The 23,921-nt window shown below is 40.4% G+C and overlaps 3 protein-coding genes across 13 annotated transcripts in view; 1 reads left to right on the plus strand and 2 right to left on the minus strand.

Annotated features, from left to right (window-relative positions):
* LOC110438442 (protein NLRC3-like) overlaps positions 1-23,385 on the minus strand; it is a 367,431-nt gene extending 344,046 nt beyond the window's left edge. Inside the window, exons 1-8 of one of the 8 annotated variants that reach the window (XM_073948079.1) lie at positions 23,357-23,385; positions 20,491-20,604; positions 20,082-20,275; positions 19,723-19,836; positions 18,570-18,683; positions 16,132-18,021; positions 14,744-14,917; positions 14,425-14,598 (exon numbers count right to left, since the gene is read on the minus strand). In XM_073948079.1, coding sequence (XP_073804180.1) covers positions 14,425-14,598; positions 14,744-14,917; positions 16,132-18,021; positions 18,570-18,683; positions 19,723-19,836; positions 20,082-20,131 — 2,516 coding nt within the window. In that variant the 5' untranslated portion in view covers positions 20,132-20,275; positions 20,491-20,604; positions 23,357-23,385. Of the gene's footprint in view, positions 1-14,424; positions 14,599-14,743; positions 14,918-16,007; positions 18,022-18,569; positions 18,684-19,722; positions 19,837-20,081; positions 20,276-20,490; positions 20,605-23,304 lie in introns of those variants that run through there. The other 7 variants (XM_073948080.1, XM_073948077.1, XM_073948081.1 and 4 more) reach the window with 7 other exon arrangements.
* Positions 1-23,921, plus strand: part of si:ch73-389k6.1 — a 778,105-nt gene that overhangs the window by 292,086 nt on the left and 462,098 nt on the right. The window lies entirely within an intron of this gene.
* The window catches only part of si:ch211-232d10.1, a 257,213-nt gene that overhangs the window by 70,707 nt on the left and 162,585 nt on the right, over positions 1-23,921 (minus strand). The gene's annotated exons all lie outside the window — the stretch shown is intronic.

A 23,921-nucleotide genomic window follows, 5' to 3' on the forward strand; every position in this document is an offset into this window, starting at 1 on the left:
CACACGTTCTAGCGTTGGCGATTACAGCAAACATTTCAGGCGAAGCAACTTCCAGCCCGATCAAAACCCCTTACCGCCCTCAACAGGTGTGGGAAGTGACGAAGCGCGTTCACGGCGCCACAACTAATCAGGTGACGCATCCCAGGTAGCAAATGCTCCCCTCTTTTTATAGCCCGAATGAAGTTTTGTGATAGGACAGAGAGAAGGACCCGTAAATTAATGACACTAGGCAACTAATTACCTCTCCTGCCACATTTAGATAAGAGGACCACGAGACTTTATATATTTATGAACCTGCAAAATGCAAATGATCAGAGCCTGTCAAACCTGCAGGGTCCAGAAACCTCCTCAGACCTCATCCACATTGCTTCTCTTGTTTCAGTTTTTTTTTTTTTTTTTGTCAGAATGACCAAAACATCTGACAAATTCCTAAATATATCTTTCCAATAAACCAATTTAAAAATGAACTATAAATATGATCATTAAAAATATAAAATATAAATAAAGATTTAGAGGTAATTAATTAAAATAATAATTAAAATACACTGATTTCCTGATCTGTTTAAGAAAAAGAGCAACTTTCATTTGAGAAGCAGCATTTTGCAGTTTCTCCACTAATGCTCTTAAATATATCTGGTGTAGCGAGTCTACTGATGCCACATCGCCCTGGTCACAAATTCACCCCAGCTGGCAACTCATCAGCACCGGATCGCTCACAGCTGGACCTCATCAGCCAGGGAGAGATAAAAGTCCGCCCCACACAGGAGGAAATCGAGCTTCATTTCCACATGACTCCCTGCGCTAACGCTTGTCTCTCTCTGTCTCTGCTATCGCGGCAAATCAATGCCAATATTAATCGAGCGCAGAGGTGATGTTTGAGCGTGAGGAGAAGTGAACCGTGAGCAGATTACAGGCCTACACGCGAGAAAACTAGTGGTGGGCAAAGCGAGGCTTCGTGAAACACTGAAACTATAGAAGCAAATGTGTCGAAGCTTCGAAACGTTTCGAAACACCACTCTACGGTGACATCTAGTGGTCATTTTATTTGTATTTCACTGAAACAGCTTCAGCAAAGAACAGTTGAGCAAATTAAGGTATGAAACCCCACTTTGTAGCCTAGAATATCAGAATGGTTTAGTCGAGCGCTTAGAGTTCGTGACCTCCAAGTGGGAATAATGGGTTAAAATCCAGATTGATACAGTTATTTTGAAATGCTTTAATACCAGTTGGTAATGCTTTGGTATTGTATCGTTTTGTTTCAACATTGCTCTGACATACGAATAAACACCTTGTAAATAAATTTGTATTGTTTTGTTCATAAAACAGGGTTGTTGCTAGATCAGATACAGTTGTGGCCAGAAGTTAACAATAATTATATTATTATATTATTATAATATAATTTATATTATTAATTAAATTTCCTATTGTATTTTATTAACGTCTATCCAAAACCTAAACCCATCACAGTACAGTAAAAATATGAATTATTGTTTTGCAGTGTTACAAAAATGATGCTAAATTGATGGCATATGCGCAGCTGTATCCTATCTAGACTACACCATAAAACAGAAACATGATTAAAATATATAAAATCATGATATTGGAGTATTTGGACTAGTCGGAATTCGAACCCACAACCAATTTGTAACAGTACTTAAGTGCACACGCACGGTCCACTAGGCCATACAAAACAGAGTAATAATGTTGATCATGCCAGTCAAATGGAGATTCTCCGGGTCTTGAAATGCCTCTGAAATGATCAATGCTTTGAATCGCTTTAGTCACGTGACCAATTGTTTCGAAACACTTTAGTCACGTGACCTGGGTGTTTCGGATCATGCTTCGGTGCAGTGTTTCGAAACACTTGCTCTTCAGGATCTCGACACTGTGTCGAAACGTCAGTTTCACGTCAGCCATCCCTAGAGAAAACTACAGCTCGCGAGCGCACAGGGGATCTTCACGCGCACGCTCAACTGATCCAGCGCGAGAAAACAAGTCCCGCGTGCGCACATCATCATCTGTGTGCACGATGTACGCTCTCGCGAGCGAGGTCATGCCTACAGCGCGCGTGCGCTGTAATATCTCAGCACTTTATCGCATCCTCCAACCCACCAGGGGGCGCACATGTTGCCCTATACTCCTCAACATTAGATGGCAGTAGTGACTCTTGTTCCTCTAAACTCTCCTGTAATCAGCGTAACCACTACCACCTGTTCTTTGCCCTATATAAGACTGCTTTGTATTCTGCTCTATGTTCAGTCCTGAACTAATCCTCTTGCTGCCTCGTCCAGTTTTCAGTTAAGTTGTTCTCAAGACTTTTTGCTTGTTCTCAAGACTTGTTTGCTATTTTGGCTGTTTGATTGTTATGAGACCCTTGTGTCTATTTTATTTTGTTTGTATTTTCAGGAAGCTCGGCTTTCCTATTTTTGTTGTACTTTTTCAACCCTGGCTGTAGAGAGATATTATCTCTCCCTTTTGTCAAATTTACCTCAGTAAAGACTATATATTTTTTTAAATTCATCAGTTGTGGACTAACTTTGTTCCTCCTCTGCTCTTGGGCCACCAGTTGCTGACTTAGCTCATCTAGTAAGAACTACTGCTAACCACACCGTAGACCCGGGTTCGATCCCCACTCAGATCATTACAGCAGGACTGAACCATGGAAAACCGCCCAGCAGAGGAGGCTGCACCAGTCTCAAATGTGGATCGCATTCTTGCGGCACTTTCAGAACAAGCCACCGCTATTCAGCAGCATGACCAAACTTTATCCGAAATTCTTAGCCTCTTGAATCCCCACTCTCAGACTACAATGGCCCAGGTAGTTACGCCATAGTCTGTTCCCTTGTCAACACCTGAGCCCAAGTTGCCCCCTCCCCAGCGCTTTGATGGCAGTTTCGAGAACTGCAGGGGATTCATTACTCAATGTACTTTGATCTTTCAACTACAACCTAGTTGTTTTCCTACTGACTGCAGTAAGGTGGCATATATAATTACACTCCTCACGGGCAAGGCTCTGGATTGGGCCTCAGCCTTGTGGGATAAGAAGTCCCCTGTAACCACTAATCTCCAGCTCTTCCTAGCAGAGATAAAGAGAGTGTTCCTCCATACAGCAGACAGTGGAGAGGCGGGACGCCGTCTCCTAAGACTATCTCAGGGGTCCCGCAGTGCCGCTGAGTTTGCCATTGAGTTCCGTACTCTGGCCACCGAGAGTGGGTGGGGCCAATCTGCACTTAGAGCGATCTTTCACAATGCATTGTCTCCCAAGTTTAAGGATGAACTGGCATTCAGAGACTCCCCATCAGACCTTGAGTCCCACAACCGCCTTAAGGAGCGGCAAACAGAGAGAGAGCAGGACACAATTATGACCCGTCATGACAATGTTGTTTATCCCACACTGGATCCTGAGGAACCCATGCAATTAGGGGCTACAAGGATCTCGCTCTCTGAAAGAACCCGACGAATGAAGGAGAAGTGCTGCATTTATTGTGGGAAGCCGGGTCATTTCCGGGCAACATGTCCAGAGTTGTCGGGAAAAGTCAGATCTCGTTCCGGTGTAGGGGCCCCGGGGCGAGAGTCGGTGTGATTCCCTTTCCTATTTTCTCTGGTTTGACCATCCAGGCAGTCATCTCTCTCCAACAACCCCACGAGGTGGAGATCTTCATTGACTCAGGTGCAGCAGGAAACTTTATGGACCTCAAGTGTGCTCAAGATCTTTCCTGTGATCTCCTAACCCTGCAAAACCCCCTTAAAGTCTTAGCAGTAGACAGCAATCCGCTAGGCTTAGGCCACATCCACCAATGCACCACAGCTCTCCAAGTGAGAATTGGAGATCATGAAGAAAACCTTCAGTTTCACATCATTCATTCCCCCAAGATCCCCATAATCCTGGGACACCCCTGGTTAGTAACCCATAACCCACTTATTGATTGGTCTAAAGGAGTTATAGTAAGTTGGAGATGTAAGGGCTCCAGTTTGAACACCATGTTTGGTCAGTCAACCAAGGGTTCAACCCTTTGCCATTGCCCTCTTCCCCTTGAGACTCAGCCAGAACCCCCCAGGCACACCAAGGCCATCCCCCTGGACATCATGACTATTCCCAAGCCACAGATTGTTCCCAAGTCGCTCAATACTCCCCCCGAGATATCCTGAGTTCCCCCCGAATACTCTGACTTAGCTGAGGTCTTCAGTAAGACTCGAGCAGCCTCACTGCCCCCTCACAGGCCGTATGATTGCCCCATTGATCTATTACCTGGAACCTGCCCACCCCGTGGCAAGTTGTATTCGCTCTCTGGGCCTGAAAGAGCTGCTATGGAGAAGTATGTACATGAGTCCCTAGATAGTGGTTTTATCCGCCCCTCCACGTCACCAGCCGGGGCAAGATTCTTTTTTGTTGGTAAGAAAGATAGTTCCCTTAGACCCTGCATTGACTACAGAGGTCTCAACAGCATTACAGTCAAGAATCGCTACCCTCTTCCTCTAATGACAACAGCCTTCGAGATCCTACAAGGAGCTACCATCTTTACCAAGCTGGATCTCCGTAGTGCATACCATCTAGTCAGGATCAGGCAAGGGGATGAGTGGAAGACCGCGTTTAACACTCCCACTGGCCACTATGAGTACCAAGTTATGCCCTTTGGATTAGCCAATGCCCCAGCTGTCTTCCAGTCATTTATTAATGATGTACTACGAGAGATGCTTAACATCTTTGTTTTCGTCTATTTGGACGACATTCTCATCTTCTCTCATAACCCCGAGGAACATGTGATACATGTTCGGAAGGTACTGATTGAACTTCTCAAACATGGGCTTTTCGTAAAGCTAGAGAAGAGTGAATTTCATGTCTCCTCTGTCTCTTTCCTTGGATTCATTTTTTCAAAGGGCAGCTTACAGATGGATCCCAGCAAGACTAGGGCAGTGCTGGACTGGCCACAGCCCACCTCTATCAAAGAGGTGCAGCGCTTCCTAGGGTTTGCAAATTTTTATAGGAGGTTTATAAGGAACTTCAGTTCTATTGCCGAACCACTAACTTCCCTGACCAAGAAGGCGAATACCCCTTTCACCTGGAACGATAAGGCCAGTAAAGCCTTTAACACCCTCAAACATAGATATACTTCAGCACCTATCCTCACTTTACCAGATCCTGAGTTGCCTTTTATCCTGGAGGTGGATGCATCAGATATAGGGGTTGGAGCAGTTCTATCCAAAAGAAGTAAAGCAGACAACAAACTTCATCCATGTGCCTTCTATTCCCATAGACTTACGCCGACTCAGGCCAACTATGACATTGGAAACCGCGAACTACTGGCTATTAAGTTAGCTTTGGAGGAGTGGAGGCACTGGCTTGAGGGAGCATCTCACCCCTTCCTCATTTGGACTGATCACCAGAACCTCACTTACATACAAAATGCCAAGAGATTGAACGCTAGACAAGCTAGATGGTCACTGTTCTTTAACCGTTTCAAATTCACACTTTCCTTCCGCCCAGGGTCCAAAAACATCAAGTCTGACGCACTCTCAAGACAGTTTGAACCTTCTGAGAAGCCATGCTGCCCCGAACCCATCGTGCCTGGCTCCAGAATTGTGGCTCCAATACTGTGGGATCTGGAGTCCTCAATCAGAAAGGCACATCAACATCACCCTGATCCAGGTAATGGACCATCTGGGAGCTTATTTGTCCCTAACTCTATGCGTTCTGATGTCTTACAGTGGGCACACTCCTCATCCCCCTCAGGACACCCTGGTATTAACAGAACCTACAAATTGATTTTGAGGAAGTTCTGGTGGCCAATGATGCGAAAAGATGTGCAAGAGTTTGTTTCTAGTTGCCCCACCTGTGCTCAGAGCAAAGAACCCCGAACTCGACCCCAGGGACTTCTTCACCCACTATCCATCCCGAGTCGCCCCTGGTCCCATATTTCTCTTGATTTTATTACAGGATTGCCTCCGTCTCAGGGAAATACGGTAATCCTTGTGGTGGTGGACAGGTTCTCTAAGATGTGTCACTTGTTACCATTACCAAAGCTTCCCACTGCGAACCAGACAGCTGAACTACTAATGAGACATGTCTCAGACATTGTCCCAGTTCTCATCTAGGTTTTGGAAAGCTTTTGGGCGGCTCATTGGCTCATCGATCAGTCTGTCCTCTGGCTACCACCCCCAGTCTAATGGGCAGACAGAAAGGGTAAACCAGGAAGTAGAAAAGACGCTAAGGTGCCTGGCAGGAGACAATCATTCCAGCTGGACCTCCCATTTAGTTTGGGTTGAATTTGCTCACAATACTTTACATCACTCTTCCATTAACATGTCTCCTTTTGAATGTGTCTATGGCTTTCCCCCTCTTCTGTTTCCTGGTCAGGAACCACAGGTGGAAGTGCCAGCTGCCACCCGGTTTATTCACCGTTGCCGGCGTTACTGGCAGAAAGCTTGTACTTCCCTGAGAAAGGCTGTCCACAATCAGCAGAAACAGGCCAACAGACATCGCAGGGCAGGACCCTCCCTCCGAACTGGCCAAAGAGTATGGCTCTCGACCCGAAACCTTCCTTTGCGGGTAGAGTCACGTAAGTTGGCTCCACGCTATGTTGGTCCTTTTAAGATTATTAAGAAGATCAATCCTGTATCCTACCGGCTTCTACTACCCAGTGCCCTGAAAATACATTCGACATTTCATGTTTCTCAGCTAAAACCTGTTCTTTGCTCCACCCTGCATCCTGTGGAAATATAAATTTTTATCATCTAATTTCAAATTAACAATAATCTACGTATAACTAAAAAGTTATATTCTCTGGTTTTTAATTATTTTATTTCATTGACATGCCAGCTAGGAGGGTCATTTAACTTTTCCCTTGCTGACTACAGACTAAGCCAAAGTGATGCAATTATCAGTTTCACAGCATGGGGTGTCTATTGTTTTCTCTTTTCAATCAAATGGTCAGGCGTTTTCTGTCTCCAGAACATGATGAGATTAGACCTGAGAAGCAGTTTACCCTGCCGACCACAACTCTTGATTTGCATCCTTTGTTTAGCTATATCCCCTCCTCCTAAGAACACAATATAGCCATGAAATCTTTGTCTTAATTCAGACTAATTTAGACTTGTGTGAGACTTGTGAGAGACTTGTGAAAGAACTTGCAGACTGCGGACCTCTAGTAGGCTCTTGCAGACACATTGAACATCTTGAAGACGCTGTATGACTGCAGATTAACCAACACGTCTCAATAAAGGAATTCTGCTTGTTTCGAGTCTCCTGGACTGGGTTCTCTCTTCTCCTCTTTTCAACCCATTTATTTTTTTTTTTTACAACAACTTGGTGCCGTGAGCCGGATAGAGACTGAAATCCTCAAATTCTCAACAATTTGCCACAAAAGACTGAAATCCACCTGGAATTCAACTTGAACCTTCAAGATCAAGGAAACTTCTTCAAACGGAATCTTCAGCTCAACGGCAATTTGAAGTCACTCAGCGGACGTCACAAATTCTCAACTATTTGCTGACTGCAACCCTGATGAACATTGAAGCTACCTGAACACAAAGATCAGATCACTCCATACTGAATCTTTTCAGCTCAACCTCGATTTGGTGAGTTTCACTCTATCAAAAGAACCATACAGACCAGTTTATACACATGGTTATTCTCTGCTCCATCAGAGAAAAGTTAACAAACAGCTGCAGGGTTTGTTTAACAAAAAGCTATCCTCTATTTCAATAGAGAAGTAACAGTTTATCCTCTGTTCAGACAGAGAAGTAAAGCCTTACGTGCTATTTTCTTCTAAAAAGTTATCCTCTCTTCAGAGAAGTTAAGCCTTATGCGCTATTTTCTTTTCTTTTCTTTTGTTTAACCTCTGTTCAACCAGAGAAGTTTAACTTTAGCTATACAAGCTAATTTATGGTATCTCTTGTTCAGGCAGGAAGTTTTAGCAACATGTGCTAATATTGTTACCCTCTGTTTCGCCAGAGAAGAAATTACTACACTTTCATCTGAAAAGTTTTAGTATTTTTACTTTGTGATAATAAGCTCACAAAATGTTCAGACAGAATACAAGACTGATCACTACAACTGAAAAAGGTAGTTTAAAAACTCCTTTATTGTCAGATCAGGATTTCAAATCGCTGCTACAACAGCACATGGACTCAATAACAGAGTCAGTCAGACTAAATTTGACAAAGAAATTTAGCATTGACCCAGATGATGTTTGGACATTAGAAGAATGCAAGAAAGTGCTTGATGCATGCATTCGCAAAAACAATGTAAAAGGCATTATCTGCTGCTACAGAGAATTCAATTTATCTCAAGCTAAACAAAAAGCTCAGGCTAAATCTGAATTAGAGAAACAGATCCAAGAGCTTCATGCTAAGATAACCTCATTAACAAAACAACTGAACCTAAAGAAATCAAAAACTGACATTGAAAAGGTTAGTCAGCCTGATAATAAACATCCTGACTTACAAATTGTCTCTGAAACAGACATTTCCATTCAATCAGATAGCGATTTACCTATAGGCTCAGTGGAGGTTTGTGGTGCCAGAAGATCTAAGAGAACTGAGAGTTCACACAACAACACTTCTGTTGTTCAAATTCAAACAGTTTCCAGAACACTAGGACCTAGAGAAATAGACAGATTGTCTCAAAGCTTACCATCAGCACACACACATTTTTCAGAGTTTAGCAGAGCACTAATCAGCAAAATGCGTCTTTATGACATGTCATTAACAGAAGTCACCCAGCTAATGTCTCAAATTCTCACTGAATCTGAATTGAACAGTTTTGAGCATACTGTGACCTCTAAATTACAACATGCCAGTAAGGATGATTTGAGAGAGGGTGTTTTGAAAGCTCTAAAGAACATTGTTGGCCCAAAGATCGACTGGTCAAAAGTGACTTGTTGTGTGCAAAGGAAAGATGAATCTGTGAATGAATTCACTGAGAGATTTTGTCAATCCGCCATAACTTACAGTGGATTAGCTGATAATTCGGACAGTGTGCTAGATGATAAGGGACCCCTAGTCCGCATCTGGTCAGATGGCCTTGCAACTGAATACAGACAAGCTTTGCCATTTCTTAACATCACCTGGTCTTCCACCACTCTCAGAAATAATCTGAACAGTTTAGCTTTGTGGGAAAGAGACTCTTACATCAAAGACAGAGTCAGATTTGAAGCAGCCGCCACTAAGGTCAACACAGAAAAGACATCAAATCACAAATGTCTTAGGAAAAAGATCTGTTGTCATTACTGTGGAAAAAAAGGACATTGGATGAGGGAGTGTAGAAAGAATAAAAAGAACTTTAAAGAGATGAACAGGGTAAATCAACTTCTGAACAGTTTGCTAAATGCCCTCAACATACCCCTCCCCTCATCACTAAATCCATTGAGCTGTCCACAAAGATGCTAACCATTTTTTGGCTGTAAGTGCTTAATGTCCCAGTTCATTTACAATTAAGATGAAAGACTCTTTGTAAAAAGACACAAAGGAAACTTCTTCCTTTGTATTAGGGAACTCTGCTTAAGTCCACTTACAGCCTTGAATGTGTTTTAACACATATTTTCAATCACTACCCATTCAATGTTATGATGTCTGATAGGACTGACATTTATTGAATGATAGTTTGTGTCTCACATTTTAAAGTTTGCCCACCACACTCAGGGACAGAACAGGACACACAAACCAGTGAGGAGCCCAGGGCAGAACTGAAAGCAACAGGCTTCAGGGGCCGCACCCTGTGGTGAAGATTTCCCTTTTCTTTTTTGTTTTTCTCCCCCCATCCTCACCTCACTGTTTTATAGGTGTCATAACTTTAAGATTAGGAGACAGAAAATACACAACACTATACGATCACCAACTTAACACAACCACTATACAATCACCTGAATAACTAGACACATGAACTGTATGATCATACAAGTCTATGCATGAATACTGCTGGTCTGCTGTTTCCTTGTTTTCTTGTGTGCAGGTAAACACATAAACACTGCATCTTCTCAGAAACACTCTGAACCAGAGCATCACTACGGAGATCCATGAATGACAGGAAGTCATCAGATCAACTCTGTGCTGGAGAAGAACCACAAGAAACACACCTCACAAAAGACTGAACACTATTCACAAGCCATGGACTTTCAGAAGATCTGCAGTTTAACTACATGATTTTTGTGTCATCATGTAGGATTTATGACATTACAACTGATTGTCATAAACGTGTGAACAGTTTTAGAAATCTACACTTACATCTACGTAGACATTGAAATGACACAGAATAAGTTAAATGTGCCTGTAACTTTTCAAGTTACATGACTAGAAGATGGGGCTTCTGTTATCAAACAGAAGCCATTGAATGGTTTTAGGAAAGCTTACAAATTTATATTTTTTTGTGAGAGTTTTTAAATAACTCTCAAAGGGGGAACTGTGGAAATATAAATTTTTATCATCTAATTTCAAATTAACAATAATCTACGTATAACTAAAAAGTTATATTCTCTGGTTTTTAATTATTTTATTTCATTGACATGCCAGCTAGGAGGGTCATTTAACTTTTCCCTTGCTGACTACAGACTAAGCCAAAGTGATGCAATTATCAGTTTCACAGCATGGGGTGTCTATTGTTTTCTCTTTTCAATCAAATGGTCAGGCGTTTTCTGTCTCCAGAACATGATGAGATTAGACCTGAGAAGCAGTTTACCCTGCCGACCACAACTCTTGATTTGCATCCTTTGTTTAGCTATATCCCCTCCTCCTAAGAACACAATATAGCCATGAAATCTTTGTCTTAATTCAGACTAATTCAGACTTGTGTGAGACTTGTGAGAGACTTGTGAAAGAACTTGCAGACTGCGGACCTCTAGTAGGCTCTTGCAGACACATTGAACATCTTGAAGACGCTGTATGACTGCAGATTAACCAACACGTCTCAATAAAGGAATTCTGCTTGTTTCGAGTCTCCTGGACTGGGTTCTCTCTTCTCCTCTTTTCAACCCATTTATTTTTTTTTTTTACAACACCAACAGAGCACCCACACCTGCTTTACGCATTGTTGATGGCCACCCTGCTTTCACGGTCCGCAGACTACTTAAGTGTCGCCAGGTACGAGGAAGGACACAGTACTTGGTCGACTGGGAGGGGTTTGGTCCGGAGGAGCGCACCTGGGCCTCAGCTAAAGACATTTTGGACCCTTCCCTCATCAAGGAATTCCACCAGGCACAAAGAGAGCACAAAGGGAAGGTCAGGAGACGTTCTTAGAGGAGGGGCTACTGTAATATCTCAGCACTTTATCGCATCCTCCAACCCACCAGGGGGCGCACATGTTGCCCTATACTCCTCAACATTAGATGGCAGTAGTGACTCTTGTTCCTCTAAACTCTCCTGTAATCAGCGTAACCACCACCACCTGTTCTTTGCCCTATATAAGACTGCTTTGTATTCTGCTCTATGTTCAGTCCTGAACTAATCCTCTTGCTGCCTCGTCCAGTTTTCAGTTAAGTTGTTCTCAAGACTTTTTGCTTGTTCTCAAGACTTGTTTGCTATTTTGGCTGTTTGATTGTTATGAGACCCTCGTGTCTATTTTATTTTGTTTGTATTTTTAGGAAGCTCGGCTTTCCTATTTTTGTTGTACTTTTTCAACCCTGGCTGTAGAGAGATATTATCTCTCCCTTTTGTCAAATTTACCTCAGTAAAGACTATATATTTTTTTTTAATTCATCAACTTTGTTCCTCCTCTGCTCTTGGGCCACCAGTTGCTGACTTAGCTCATCTAGTAAGAACTACTGCTAACCACACCGTAGACCCGGATTCGATCCCCACTCAGATCATTACATGCGCGATCAGTTCTCTCCGCTCGCTCGCTGGTTCTTCTCTCTACTCGCGCGAAACATTTCGAATTTTTGTCAGTCCTGGGGCGGGACTTGGTGCACTTGTTATCTCTAACGCTATTGGCTACTCTTCCTTTCCGGAAGTTAGCCGGGATTGGACGCAGGTAAGCTAGTTTCCCCATTAAATAAAAATATATAGGATATCTTATCATAATGTCACAATGTGAAACTAATAGACTTACTTTCTCAGTAATAATAGGTGACGACTTACTTTCAATAATGAAATATTTAATAATTAATCTCATAATAATGCCTATTCTTACCATCATGACCAAGTCATATAATGACATATCAAAATAATGAGATATATTTCTGTAACAAACTTTATTACTTGGAAGAGAAAGAGAGAGTTATACTATGTGGCAAAAGATCTCTCCATTAAACAGAAATTGGGGAAAAATATACATGGGCTAATAAATCAGGACGAATAATTCAGACTTTAAATGTGTGTTTTTTAATCATTTGATGAAGTTTAGCACCTACATTTAAACTGAACTCAAGCCAAATTTATGAACATGAACTCACATTTTCAAATTTATAAAAATCTTTTTTTTTTTTTTCTTAGACTCATTGTCCTTGACTCATTTTCTCTGAAGAACAAGTCAGAATAAATTGGATGGACAATAGTTTACAAAATAGGCTATACATGCATGCAGTGCATAAAGTACAAAGGTTTATAGTAAATATATTGCCATTAGTCTGTTATTCCACTATACAGTTAAAGTCAGAATTATTAGCCCGCCTGAATTATTAGCCCCCTGTTTATTTTTATCCTAATTTTTATATAATGGAGATAAAAAGAATTTCAACACATTTCTAAACATAATAGTTTTAATAACTCATTTCTAATAACTAATTTATTTTATCTTTGCCATGATGACAGTAAATAATATTTGACTAGATATTCTTCAAGACACTTCTATACAGCTTACAGTGACATTTAAAGGCTTCACTAGATTAATTAGGCAGGTTAGGGTAATTAGGCAAGGTATTGTATAACGATGATTTGTTCTGTAAACTTTCGAAAAAAATAAATAGGTTAAAGAGGCTAATAATATGGACCTTAAAATGGGTTTTAAAAAATTAAAAGTTGCTTTTATTCTGGCCGAAATAAAACAAGAAATAAGTGGGATAATAATTCTGACTTCAACTGCATATGTGACCTTTAAGATGTGGGCATGTTGTATAAAAAGTGGTATTTGTATGCCTCTGAATTGGAATAATGTAATGGATAGTGAGTAAAGCCAAACGAAGACTGTAGAAATTAAATTGTTGCTCAATAGGTGGCGATAAACACCCATCTGAATGTCTGTCACTGTATTCTTTATGTTTGATTGGGCTAATCATTTTTGATTGAAGTCTTTATATGCAGGTTATTCAATCATTAACTAAAAATGAGATTGAAAAAAAAATTATATATATATATATATATATATATATATATATATATATATATATATATATATATATATATATTTTTTTTTTTTTTTTTTTTTCACTGATCTATATTACAAAAAAAAATTAATAATTATAATAATATACAAAGCTGCACTGCACATATAGTATGCATTGTATGGAAAGATCTAAAAAGCAAATAAACTCTTCTGAAGACAATATTTCCTAGAAAGATCATCCCCCAGTGTAATAATGAGCACTGCTGTTGTGGTTAATAATGGGTTAATAATGAAGTAAAGTACAACAAACCAGACAAGTGCTGCACGGGACAAATCAAATGGGTTCAGAAAGTCATGTTACAAGAATGCAAGTCATTATTTTAGAAAATTAATTATCATTATTTGACTGTTTCTCGAGATTGAATCCTCATAAAGTTCATTAAGTTCACAGAAAGTTTCTTATGATTATGACTTGCAAATTGTATATATATTTAATGGCGTGATCTTCTAACCTGCGTCCAATCCCGGCTAACTTCCGGAAAGGAAGAGTAGCCAATAGCGTTAGAGATAACAAGTACACCAAGTCCCGCCCCAGGACTGACAAAAATCCGAAATGTTTCGCGAGAGCAGAGAGAAGAACCAGCGAGCGAGCGGAGAGAACTGATCACGCGCGCGCTGTAGGCATGACCTCGCTCGCGAGAGCGTACATCGTTCACACAGATGATGATGTGCGCGCGCGGGACTTGTTTTCTCGCGCTGGATCAGTTGAGCGCGCGCGTGAAGATCCCCTGTGCGCTCGCGAGCTGTAGTTTTCTCGCGTGTAGACCTGTAATCTGCTCACGGTTCACTTCTCCTCGCGCGCAAACAACTCCTCTGCGCTCGATTAATATTGGCATTGATTTGCCGCCATACTCTCCCACAGCCGAATCCAGCTCGTGACCGACCCAACACCAGAACTCTCACCAGCCTTCACCATCTCACTGGAGCACTTGAGCACGCACCCCAAGAAGAGCACTCATTCACTCACTATATCACTTGTAAATAAAGCACCCTCCGGGGCATTGTTTGTAACTTAACTCAACTGTGTTTGTGTTTTCCCTCTGCCTCGCTATACTGGACATTTCCATCTCAATCAAAACACTTTTAATGTTGTAGAGTGGAGAATCATTTACCTCAGTGTGTCCAGTTTACAGTGTTGACTCTTCAGTCCATCAGAGAGAAGCTTCACTCCTGAATCCTGCAGGTCATTGTTACTCAGGTCCAGCTCTCTCAGCACACAGTTTGAGGATTGTAGAGCTGAAGACAAACTCTCACACGAATCGGCAGTGAGTTTACATGTCATTAGTCTGAGAAAGAAGAACACACATTACTAAAAACACAGCGTTAATGTGATCAGTCTGATGTAACACAACAAAAAAATCAATCAATCAATCAATCAATCAATCAATCAATCAATCAATCAATCAATCAATCAGGTGTTTGAACTCAGACCTCAGTGTGTCCAGTTTACAGTGTTGACTCTTCAGTCCATCAGAGAGAAGCTTCACTCCTGAGTCCTGCAGGTCATTGTTACTCAGGTCCAGCTCTCTCAGCACACAGTTTGAGGATTGTAGAGCTGAAGACAAACTCTCACAGCACTGAACAGTGAGTTTACAGCGCTGTAGTCTGTGTAGAGGACAAACAGCAACACAATCAGCAGTAGGAAATGAGCAGTGTTGAGTGTTCATGAGTTCAGTCTACAGTGATAAAAGCAACACTGGAAATAAACTATATATATATATACTGCTCAAACAATAAAGGGAACACTAAAATAACACATCCTAGATCTGAATGACTGAAATATTCTAATTAAATACTTTGTTCTTTACACAGTTGAATGTGCAGACAACAAAATCACACAGACATGATCACTGGAAATCAAATGTATTAACCCATGGAGGACTGGATTAGGAGTCACACTCAAAGCTGTAGTGAACTGCAGGAATTGCTGACACACTCCAGACACATGAGGTCCAGCATTGTCTTGTATTAGGAGGAATCCAGGGTCAACCACACCAGCATATGGTCTCACAAGGGTCTGAGGATCTCATCTCAGTACCTAATGGCAGTCAGGCTACCTCATGGTGTTGTACCATGGTGTTGGGCTGCAACCCCCACCTGTGGACATCGGGCCCTCATACCACCCTCATGCCTCAGAACAAGCCTGTTTATTTAAAATAAAACATATCTTCTTTTTATTTTTTATTTATTGATTGAATCTACATTAAACTAAACCTGTATTTCCCCATTCATATGACTGTACTGAATTATTGAACAGATTATTAATAACTAATCAGAGAGCATTTTACTGAGCTCAGTGTAAAGTTTAGTGTTTAGGCCTACAGTAAATGTAATATTAGAGGCATGTCTGCGGCGAGACGGCAATACTGTGTCTAAAATTACACTATTTCTCTGATCAGAAAACAAACACAATTATCCAAGAGCAACACTGTGTTAGATTTGAGCAAATACACATCAACAAATGTCCTATTCAGCTGCAGGAGCACAGGGATTTACAGGGATTTGAGTTATTTTCCAGGATAAACTGTAAAGCAAATGAAGTAGATTATTAAATAAGTACAAATGTTGTTTGTGTGAGTAAAAAGTCAAGAAAAGTTTGTTAAATACATTTAGAAATGCTGAAATAAATGAGCAAATAAGGAAACAGAACACTGCCGCCGCGTCCCCATGCAGTAATATGGTGTATCAGCGATCTCACAGGGGGACGATATGGCCAGCTAAAGATTTTCTGTTAAAGCAGGGCAGTGATTCACTAAACTGATCTGAGTCTTCAGTGCAGACTGATGTGTGTCTTCTGTGATCAATCAATGAATACTCACAGAGCTCTTCTGCAGTTTCTCACAGCTGCTGTCAGTCTCCGTCTTCCCTCAGCTGATGTGTTGAATTTATTAAAGTCTAACTCATCCAGCGGCTCCTCTGACATCTCAATCATGTAGGAGATTGTTGAGCAGTGAGCAGGAGAGAGTTTCTTCTCTGAGTGTTTGTCTGATTTCACAAAGTCCTGAATCTCTCTGGCCAGAGTCTGATCTTTCACCTCCAGCAGACAGAGGAACAGATTGATGGATCTTTCAGCTGAGAGACGTTTATCTGTCTTGATCTGGTATTTAATGTACTGTGTGATTTCTCTGATGCTCTCTGAGCTCTCCTCTGTGTGTGGCAGCAGATCCTGGAAGAGTCTCTGATTGGACTCCAGTGAGACGCCCAGCAGAAACCGCAGGAACAGATCCAGATGACCATTACTACTCCTGACAGCTTTATCTACTGCTGAACTGAGCAGATCATACAGAGACTTCTCAGAGCTGGACTGTAGATATTGATCATCTGAATATTCTAAAATTAACTTCAGCGGTTCTCTGTTCTCTGTTAAATGGCAGTAAAGCACAAAGAAAGCAGCCAGAAACTCCTGAAAGCTGAGATGGATGAAGCTGTAGACTTTCCTCTGATGAATCACAGATTCCTCCTTGAAGATCTCAGTGCAGATCCCAGAATACACCGAGGCGTCAGTGACGTCTATGCCGCTCTCAATCAGGTCCTCCTCATAGAACATCACATTGCCCTTCATCAGCTGTCTGAAAGCCACTTCAGCAAGTTTGAGGATCACTCCTCTGTTGGACTGCAGGAGTTTCTCTGGATCTCTCTCTTCATACTTCTGCTTCCTCATGTTGATCTGAATCAGCAGGAAGTGGATGTACATCTCAGTCAGAGTTTGAGGGATTTCTGCACTCACATCTTCTTCCAGGAGCTTCTGAAGCACAGTGGAGGAGATCCAGCAGAAGACGGGTATGTGGCACATGATCTGGAGGCTTCTTGCTCTTCTGATGTGGGAGATGATTCTGCTGGCTTGATGCTCGTCGCTGATTCTCTTCCTGAAATATTCCTCCTTCTGAGGCTCAGTGAATCCCTGAATCTCTGTCAGACGCTTGATGTATCTGGAGGGGATCTGATGGGCCGCTGCTGGTCTGGAGGTGATCCAGATGAGAGCAGAGGGAAGCAGATCTCCTTTCAGGAGGCTCCGCATCAACACAGCCACTGATGAAGATTCAGTCACAGCACAAACTTTCTCCTCATCTGAAAAGTTGAGTGTGATTCTGCTTTCATCCAGACCATCAAAGATGAACACAACTCTACACTGCTCATAAATCTTGGGCTCCAGATCTTCAAGTTCAGGATGAAAGTCCAGCAGAAGTCTGTGAAGACTGTACTGATGATCTCTGATCAAGTTCAGCTCTCGAAATGGAAGCACAAACATGAAATCTACATCCTGATGGTCTTTTCCCTCGGCCCAATCCAGAATGAACTTCTGCACAGAGACGGTTTTCCCGATTCCAGCGATGCCTTTAGTGAGAACAGTCTTGATCTGGGCTTTCTCCTTCTTGATCTTCTCCTCATGTCCTGCTCCAGCTGAGGCTTTAAAGATGTCATTGCAGTAGACTGGAGTGTGTTGTGAGGGTTTTGTTCTGCCTCTTTTCTCCATCTGTAAAACCTCATGTTCTTCATTCACTCCTTCACTCTCTCCTTCTATGATGTAGAGCTGTGTGTAGATGCTGTTCAGGAGGGTTTGAGTCTCTCCATGGTTGATTCCCTCAAATAATCTCTCATACTTGTTCTTCATGCTGGTTTTGTGCTGCTCTTTGACTCTCTGAAGTTCATCATGTTCTGGTTGGAGTGAATCCTGCTGCAGGTCTCCAGTCTGATCATCTCCATCCACACTGCAGGAACAACAACAACACAAAGAGTCAATGAGTGTGAGTGTAAAGATCCTCTAGTGAAGCCATGTGTGTTTTCTCTGAACCAACCGGCTCCAAGCTGGGATTTAACCGGCGACTTTCCGCATGGGAGCCGGTTGCTCTACTAAGGAGGCTAAAGACCATGACCTCTAGCGTCTGTCACTAGAGCACCTTTAGAGGTCAGAGGAGTGAGGTTTACCTGCACAGCACTTACTCGCTGGCCTCCGTTACAATAAAGACTGTGTGGTGTGTTTGTCTCACAGAACTTGTTCATTCATCTCGTCTAAAATCTTTCTCTTGATTATCCACACTTTGCTGACTATTGTAAAAGCCTGTAAACTCACTCTACTAACTCTAACAGTTTGAGTATTAATACTTTATTAGTTATTCACTAATGATCAGATGTGAGTGTGTGGAGATTCAGTTTTAAAGTCTCCTGTATTTGTAACACTTGTTAATGTCTGATCTTCTAGAAACACAGGATCATATAAATGCTGCAGTGTGATCATGTGTGTGTAGAGATGATCTACCTGACAGCAGGTTGTGTGTTTTCACTCCTAAATTTTATTGGTGTATGCATAGACGCGTCACTCTTCATAGACACACAGCTGGGCTCTGCTTCTGCTCTCTTCCTCTTACGTGAGCTAAAACAGAGAAGATTAAAGTTGAGCGCTGCACACACTGCACAAACCTGATATTAATCATTCTTCATTTATAAAAACACTTAAATTAATTTCCTTTATATTTGAACAGAAACTGTCTGAATGTGGAAAATATCAGCAAACACAGATCAAGGCTCATTTCTAGTAGAGAAAGCCCAACAGAAATGCAGCACTATTAGAGCAGATTAGAGCTGAAACTAATCATCAAATCACTGAATGAAGTCCACAGTGTAGGTGTGGGAGGAGCTTAATCATGCAGGCGTGTCAATCATCATCACATGACTATATAAGCAGCAGTATAAACTGCACTGTGTCAGCTGACTGTTATTCCCGCCTCCAGCAGCTCCCCTTATCCTCCTCCTCATCACTCAGTCTGCAGAAGGTCACTCATCGGGGGTTTGTCTGCAGAGCTCCAGTCCAGACTTTGAGGACAGCAAGACAAGTTCATTTACCATCATCTATCATGACTGAATGAGCAGGAGAACTCGAGAAATATCAATTCTAGAAACCAAATGTGTTGATCAGCAGCATCTATGAGGCCAACACAACATGATGATGACTGCGCTTCAGTGAAAACAGACTCAGATCAGAGGAATGGCTGATCAGTACAGCACAGAAACAGCAGGGGAAAGTGTGCAGGAAAAGCCCTTTATGGCAGGAGATCGGGAACACTTTAGTTTAGCTCACAATTCATACTATTAACTACCGGCTTATTATCTGTGGAATGTGAACATATGAACTGCTCATTAGTAGTCATACAGTATGATCTTATTGTGGATCCCTAACCCTACCCAAAACCTAAACCCACCTTCTACCTCACTCACTATTAATAAAGCGCTGATTGGTTTGTTAACACCATCAATTGTGGCCTGAAGTGTAAAGCGGAGATCTTCAAGCACTATCCTGCAGAGCTCAGATACAACATCTAACATCTGAAACCCAACAGATCCACAACACTAATGACCTGATTCATTTATTATGAAAATACTCATCAGTTGCAGATATTAAAGAGATGATCTACCTGACAGCAGCTCCTGTGTTTCCACTCTTGAAAAACAATGGGTGATCCATAGACGCGTCACTCTTCATAGACACACAGCTGGGCTCTGCTTCTGCTCTCTTCTGATGAACTGAACTAAAACAGAGAAGATTAAAGTTCAGCGCTGCACACACTGGAGTCAACACAGCAGATTTACTCAACATTTCATCATTAAAACACTGTTTAAACAGCACTTCATGATACTTTTCATGATGATTGTACACAATCTTGCTGACTGTGTGTGTTAAATATTCAGACAGATTAAAAACACAACTAACAGAGAGTAAATATAATATCCTGTAGAAAATAATCATATGAAATGTCAAGTGTAGGACTAATACCTGCATCCTGTAGACAAATCCAGATCATCATGTGTGTGTGTGTCCTCCATGATGGATCTGAAGAGTTTGATCTCCAGCAGAAACTGATGAACAATCACAGATCTCCAGTCATTGATCAGCCTTCATAATTCAGCTGAATGCAGGAATAGATCAGCAGCTGAGACACTCAAATCCAGAAGCTCATCACGAGTAAACTAATGAAGAATCACAGCGTCATCCGTTTGATTATAATAACAGCATACACACATTCACATAAAGCTTACAGGTTTAGTCCAGACATTAAAGATTTAAAGCTGTTCTGTGTTGGTAAATGATGAATTCTGGTTGTTTAAAACTGCAACACAACAACTAAACACTTTCACTTTCGTTTCTGAAGGGCGGTGTTGTACCGAAAATTGTGATCACTGACCAGGGGGCGCTGTTGCACGAAATATTCGAGGTGGGGAAGACTGCAGACTTGGATCCAGACAGATCTACGGCGCAAGCAGTTTTATGGCCTGGGCAGTTTTACACCCCTGTTGCTCTTGATGCGTCCAGTAGAGGGAGGCAGTACAGTATTATTATAAGTCTCCAGAACTTTATCACACCAACCAAGCGCAAACACGATGAAGAGGTGTGTTAAATACGTGTTTAAAACATTAGCAAACATGAAACTTAAACATTTTTTTTTTATTAGATTAAGGTCGATATGAGTGTATGTCAACACAAACAAATTGGTGTAATATAACAGCAGTGTGTTAGTTTGACAAATGTTAGTTAACTACATGTTCTACCTCAACAAAAAAAGTAAATGAACATTAACCTACGTGAGAAAGTGTGTTATGTAGGTTAATTTTATTTTTATTTATTTTTTTTGTCTCAGCAAGGGAGTAAGTATTATATATCTAATAATTAATTTAAAGATATATATTTTCTCATAGATTAAACAATACACTTGCGTGGTCTGGGTTGTCAGAAAAAATCTACACTACAACTACACTACGTTATACCTCCAAATTTGATTTTCTTAAATATTGAAATTGATCTAAACAGATATAAATATATATATATATATATATATATATATATATATATATATATATATATATATATATATATATATATATTTTTAATTGCATTGTATTCAATTACATTTAATATAATGCAATTCTTTCCCTGAGATGGGTTGTGGCAGGAAGGGCATCCACTGCGTAAAAACATGCTGGATAAGTTGGCGGTTCATTCCACTGTGGCGCCCCTAGATTAATAAAGGGACTAAGCCGAAAAGAAAATGAATGAATGAATGAATAAATTAATGAATAATGCAATCATTTTCTAGTTTAAACAATTACAATATATATAATTAAAATGAACTTAACAATTAAATCATATATATAAATGATTAGGGAAAATCACAATTACTAATGGTCTACTAATTTTTGTACATACAGTACATTTTATATATTAGCAATGAAGTTTGCATTGCACATGCATTCATATTGTTCATCATTTATACTTTCATAATATTGATTGTAACAATTTGTTACAAAGAAAATAATTAAATATGTTAAATACGGGAAAGTCAGAATCACAATTTGTAGCTGTAAGTAACAAAAAATAAATAATAATGACTTGGTCCTTTTGTTATACCTAAGTTATAATTCTTAAATCATAAATCAAATATTAAAAAAAAAAAAAAAAATATATATATATATATATATATATATATATATATATATATATATATATATATATATATATATATGTTCTGCATAGGTCCAGATAATATATAAAATGGCATGAAATGTTTTTTGCTTTTCATTTTCTATTCTTTACTGTTTCTGAGGATTAAGAATGTTTAGATACTCGGTCTGGAAACAAGTCAGAAACTCTTAAGTGAGGAAAGGATTTTTGCAGAGTATTTATACATGACTTTATTTGTTTATTTTTCAGTGAGCAAGAATTTGACGCAAGGATTCAGCTTCATTTAAAGAAAACTGGCAATCTCTTGTGATATAGTTGTCAATAATTTTATTTTTTTTTTTTAAATAATGTTGTCTGAGGTTTTGTTTGTCAGGTAGGTAAATGGTCCTTGGAATTGTAGAAAGTAGGGAATTGTTTGTCTAAACGTTGTCTGGTAGTCAATACCACTGCATTCTTATCAAAGCACATCATTACTCCATATCACACTGTATTGTTTGGTTATAATTTTGTCATTTTCAAAATGCAACTTTATATATAAACAATACAACAAAATCCATATCTCTATATGAAGACGTATAACTAGGCTACAATTAACCGTTACACTATTCAACTATTAGTGTTTGTAATTTTTCTAATTAAATTAATCTAAATTAATTTGCAATTGGGCTTTTGCATATGTGAAATTATTTGGTGAGTGTATAAATTCTGCATATTATCTAGTACAGTGGTTCTCAAACTGTGAAATATGTCATGTACATGCTATACACATTTCAAAATTTATCAAAAATGATGTATATAATATGTCATATAGCCTATATTTCTGTGGTAATCTGCCACGTTTTTTTTTTAACTTTGCAGAGTTGCTTTACTGGGCTATTGTAATTCAATACTGCTCATTTTGGTGGTACTTGGAGAGACTATTTTTTATGAGGTGGTACTTGATGAAAAAAAGATTGAGAACCACTGATTTAGTGAGTTTATAACTCTCTTTCTGAAACATTAACTTGGCGTTCATATTTAGCCTAATTAAATAAAAAAATTTATATATTTATGAACAGGACATTTAATAATCTGGGAGCGTTGACTTCAAATGTTTTATTTGGCCATGTATCTTTCTTTCATCCCCTCGACTGGACGCATTAGGAACAACAGGGGCGAAAGCTGATCCAAGTCTGCAGACGCCCCATATAGGGAATAATTACTCGGGAACGCCCTTGGCCGCTCATGCACGCGACCATGACCGCGCAGACACTGCATCAAGCGATCCGCGTCGAGCGGTGCTGTAAAGCGTGTTTTAAATGCGGGATTCAGCAGACATGATCATATTGAAGATCATAGGAAATATATTGGAGAACTTTGATTCACTGAACAGCGACTCCTGATCACAGATTTCATCTCAACTGCGTCACATCAGGAGTTCAGTAATACACCCGCACAAACACTCTGAACACAGCAGACAGAGACATGCGGGGGCCCAAAGGACATGCGGGGGTTCACATTCAATCACACGACATGCAGGAGGATACATGCGGGACTTTACATGAAGCAGTGTAAACGCAGGACGCGAGACAGACTGTAAACACGACACACACCGCTTCTTCTTCTGCCTGTGTGCTGAGTCAGAGAGCAGAGCTGCACACCGCCACCTGCTGTACTGGAGAGAGAAACATCAGTCCTATTCCAACATCAGAGATATTATGAAGCATATAACTGACAAGCACACAGGATTATATGATAACATAACACATGTAACAGTCATACAAAACTGAGAGATGCAGAACACACATTAAACAAGAGAAAAGAACATATATGATATATTTAAATGATTAGACTGTACAGAAAATTTTCTTCATTATTAGAGAGTTTTTTAAAGCTTTCTTGTGTCTTGTAATTGAGGTCAAAAATTATAAAATATTTGTAAATCTCTACAGAACAAATTAAATGAGGGAGTAAGAGACTTTGCCTTGTGTCTGTGAAACTTCCCAAGCTAAATGGTCAACTTCAGAGCATTATCGAGCGCATCATAGCCAGTTTTACAACTCAGAAGAAGAATCATGCACTCCTCAAAATTAATTATGCTGTAAAATAAATCAGAAATCAACCCTGAAACCTGTTTCCAGAAATCCTCAGAGAATGTACAAGTACAGAAGAGCTGTA

This window comes from Danio rerio, chromosome 4 (genome assembly GCF_049306965.1).
Source record: "Danio rerio strain Tuebingen ecotype United States chromosome 4, GRCz12tu, whole genome shotgun sequence".
NCBI classification, from domain to species: domain Eukaryota; kingdom Metazoa; phylum Chordata; class Actinopteri; order Cypriniformes; family Danionidae; genus Danio; species Danio rerio.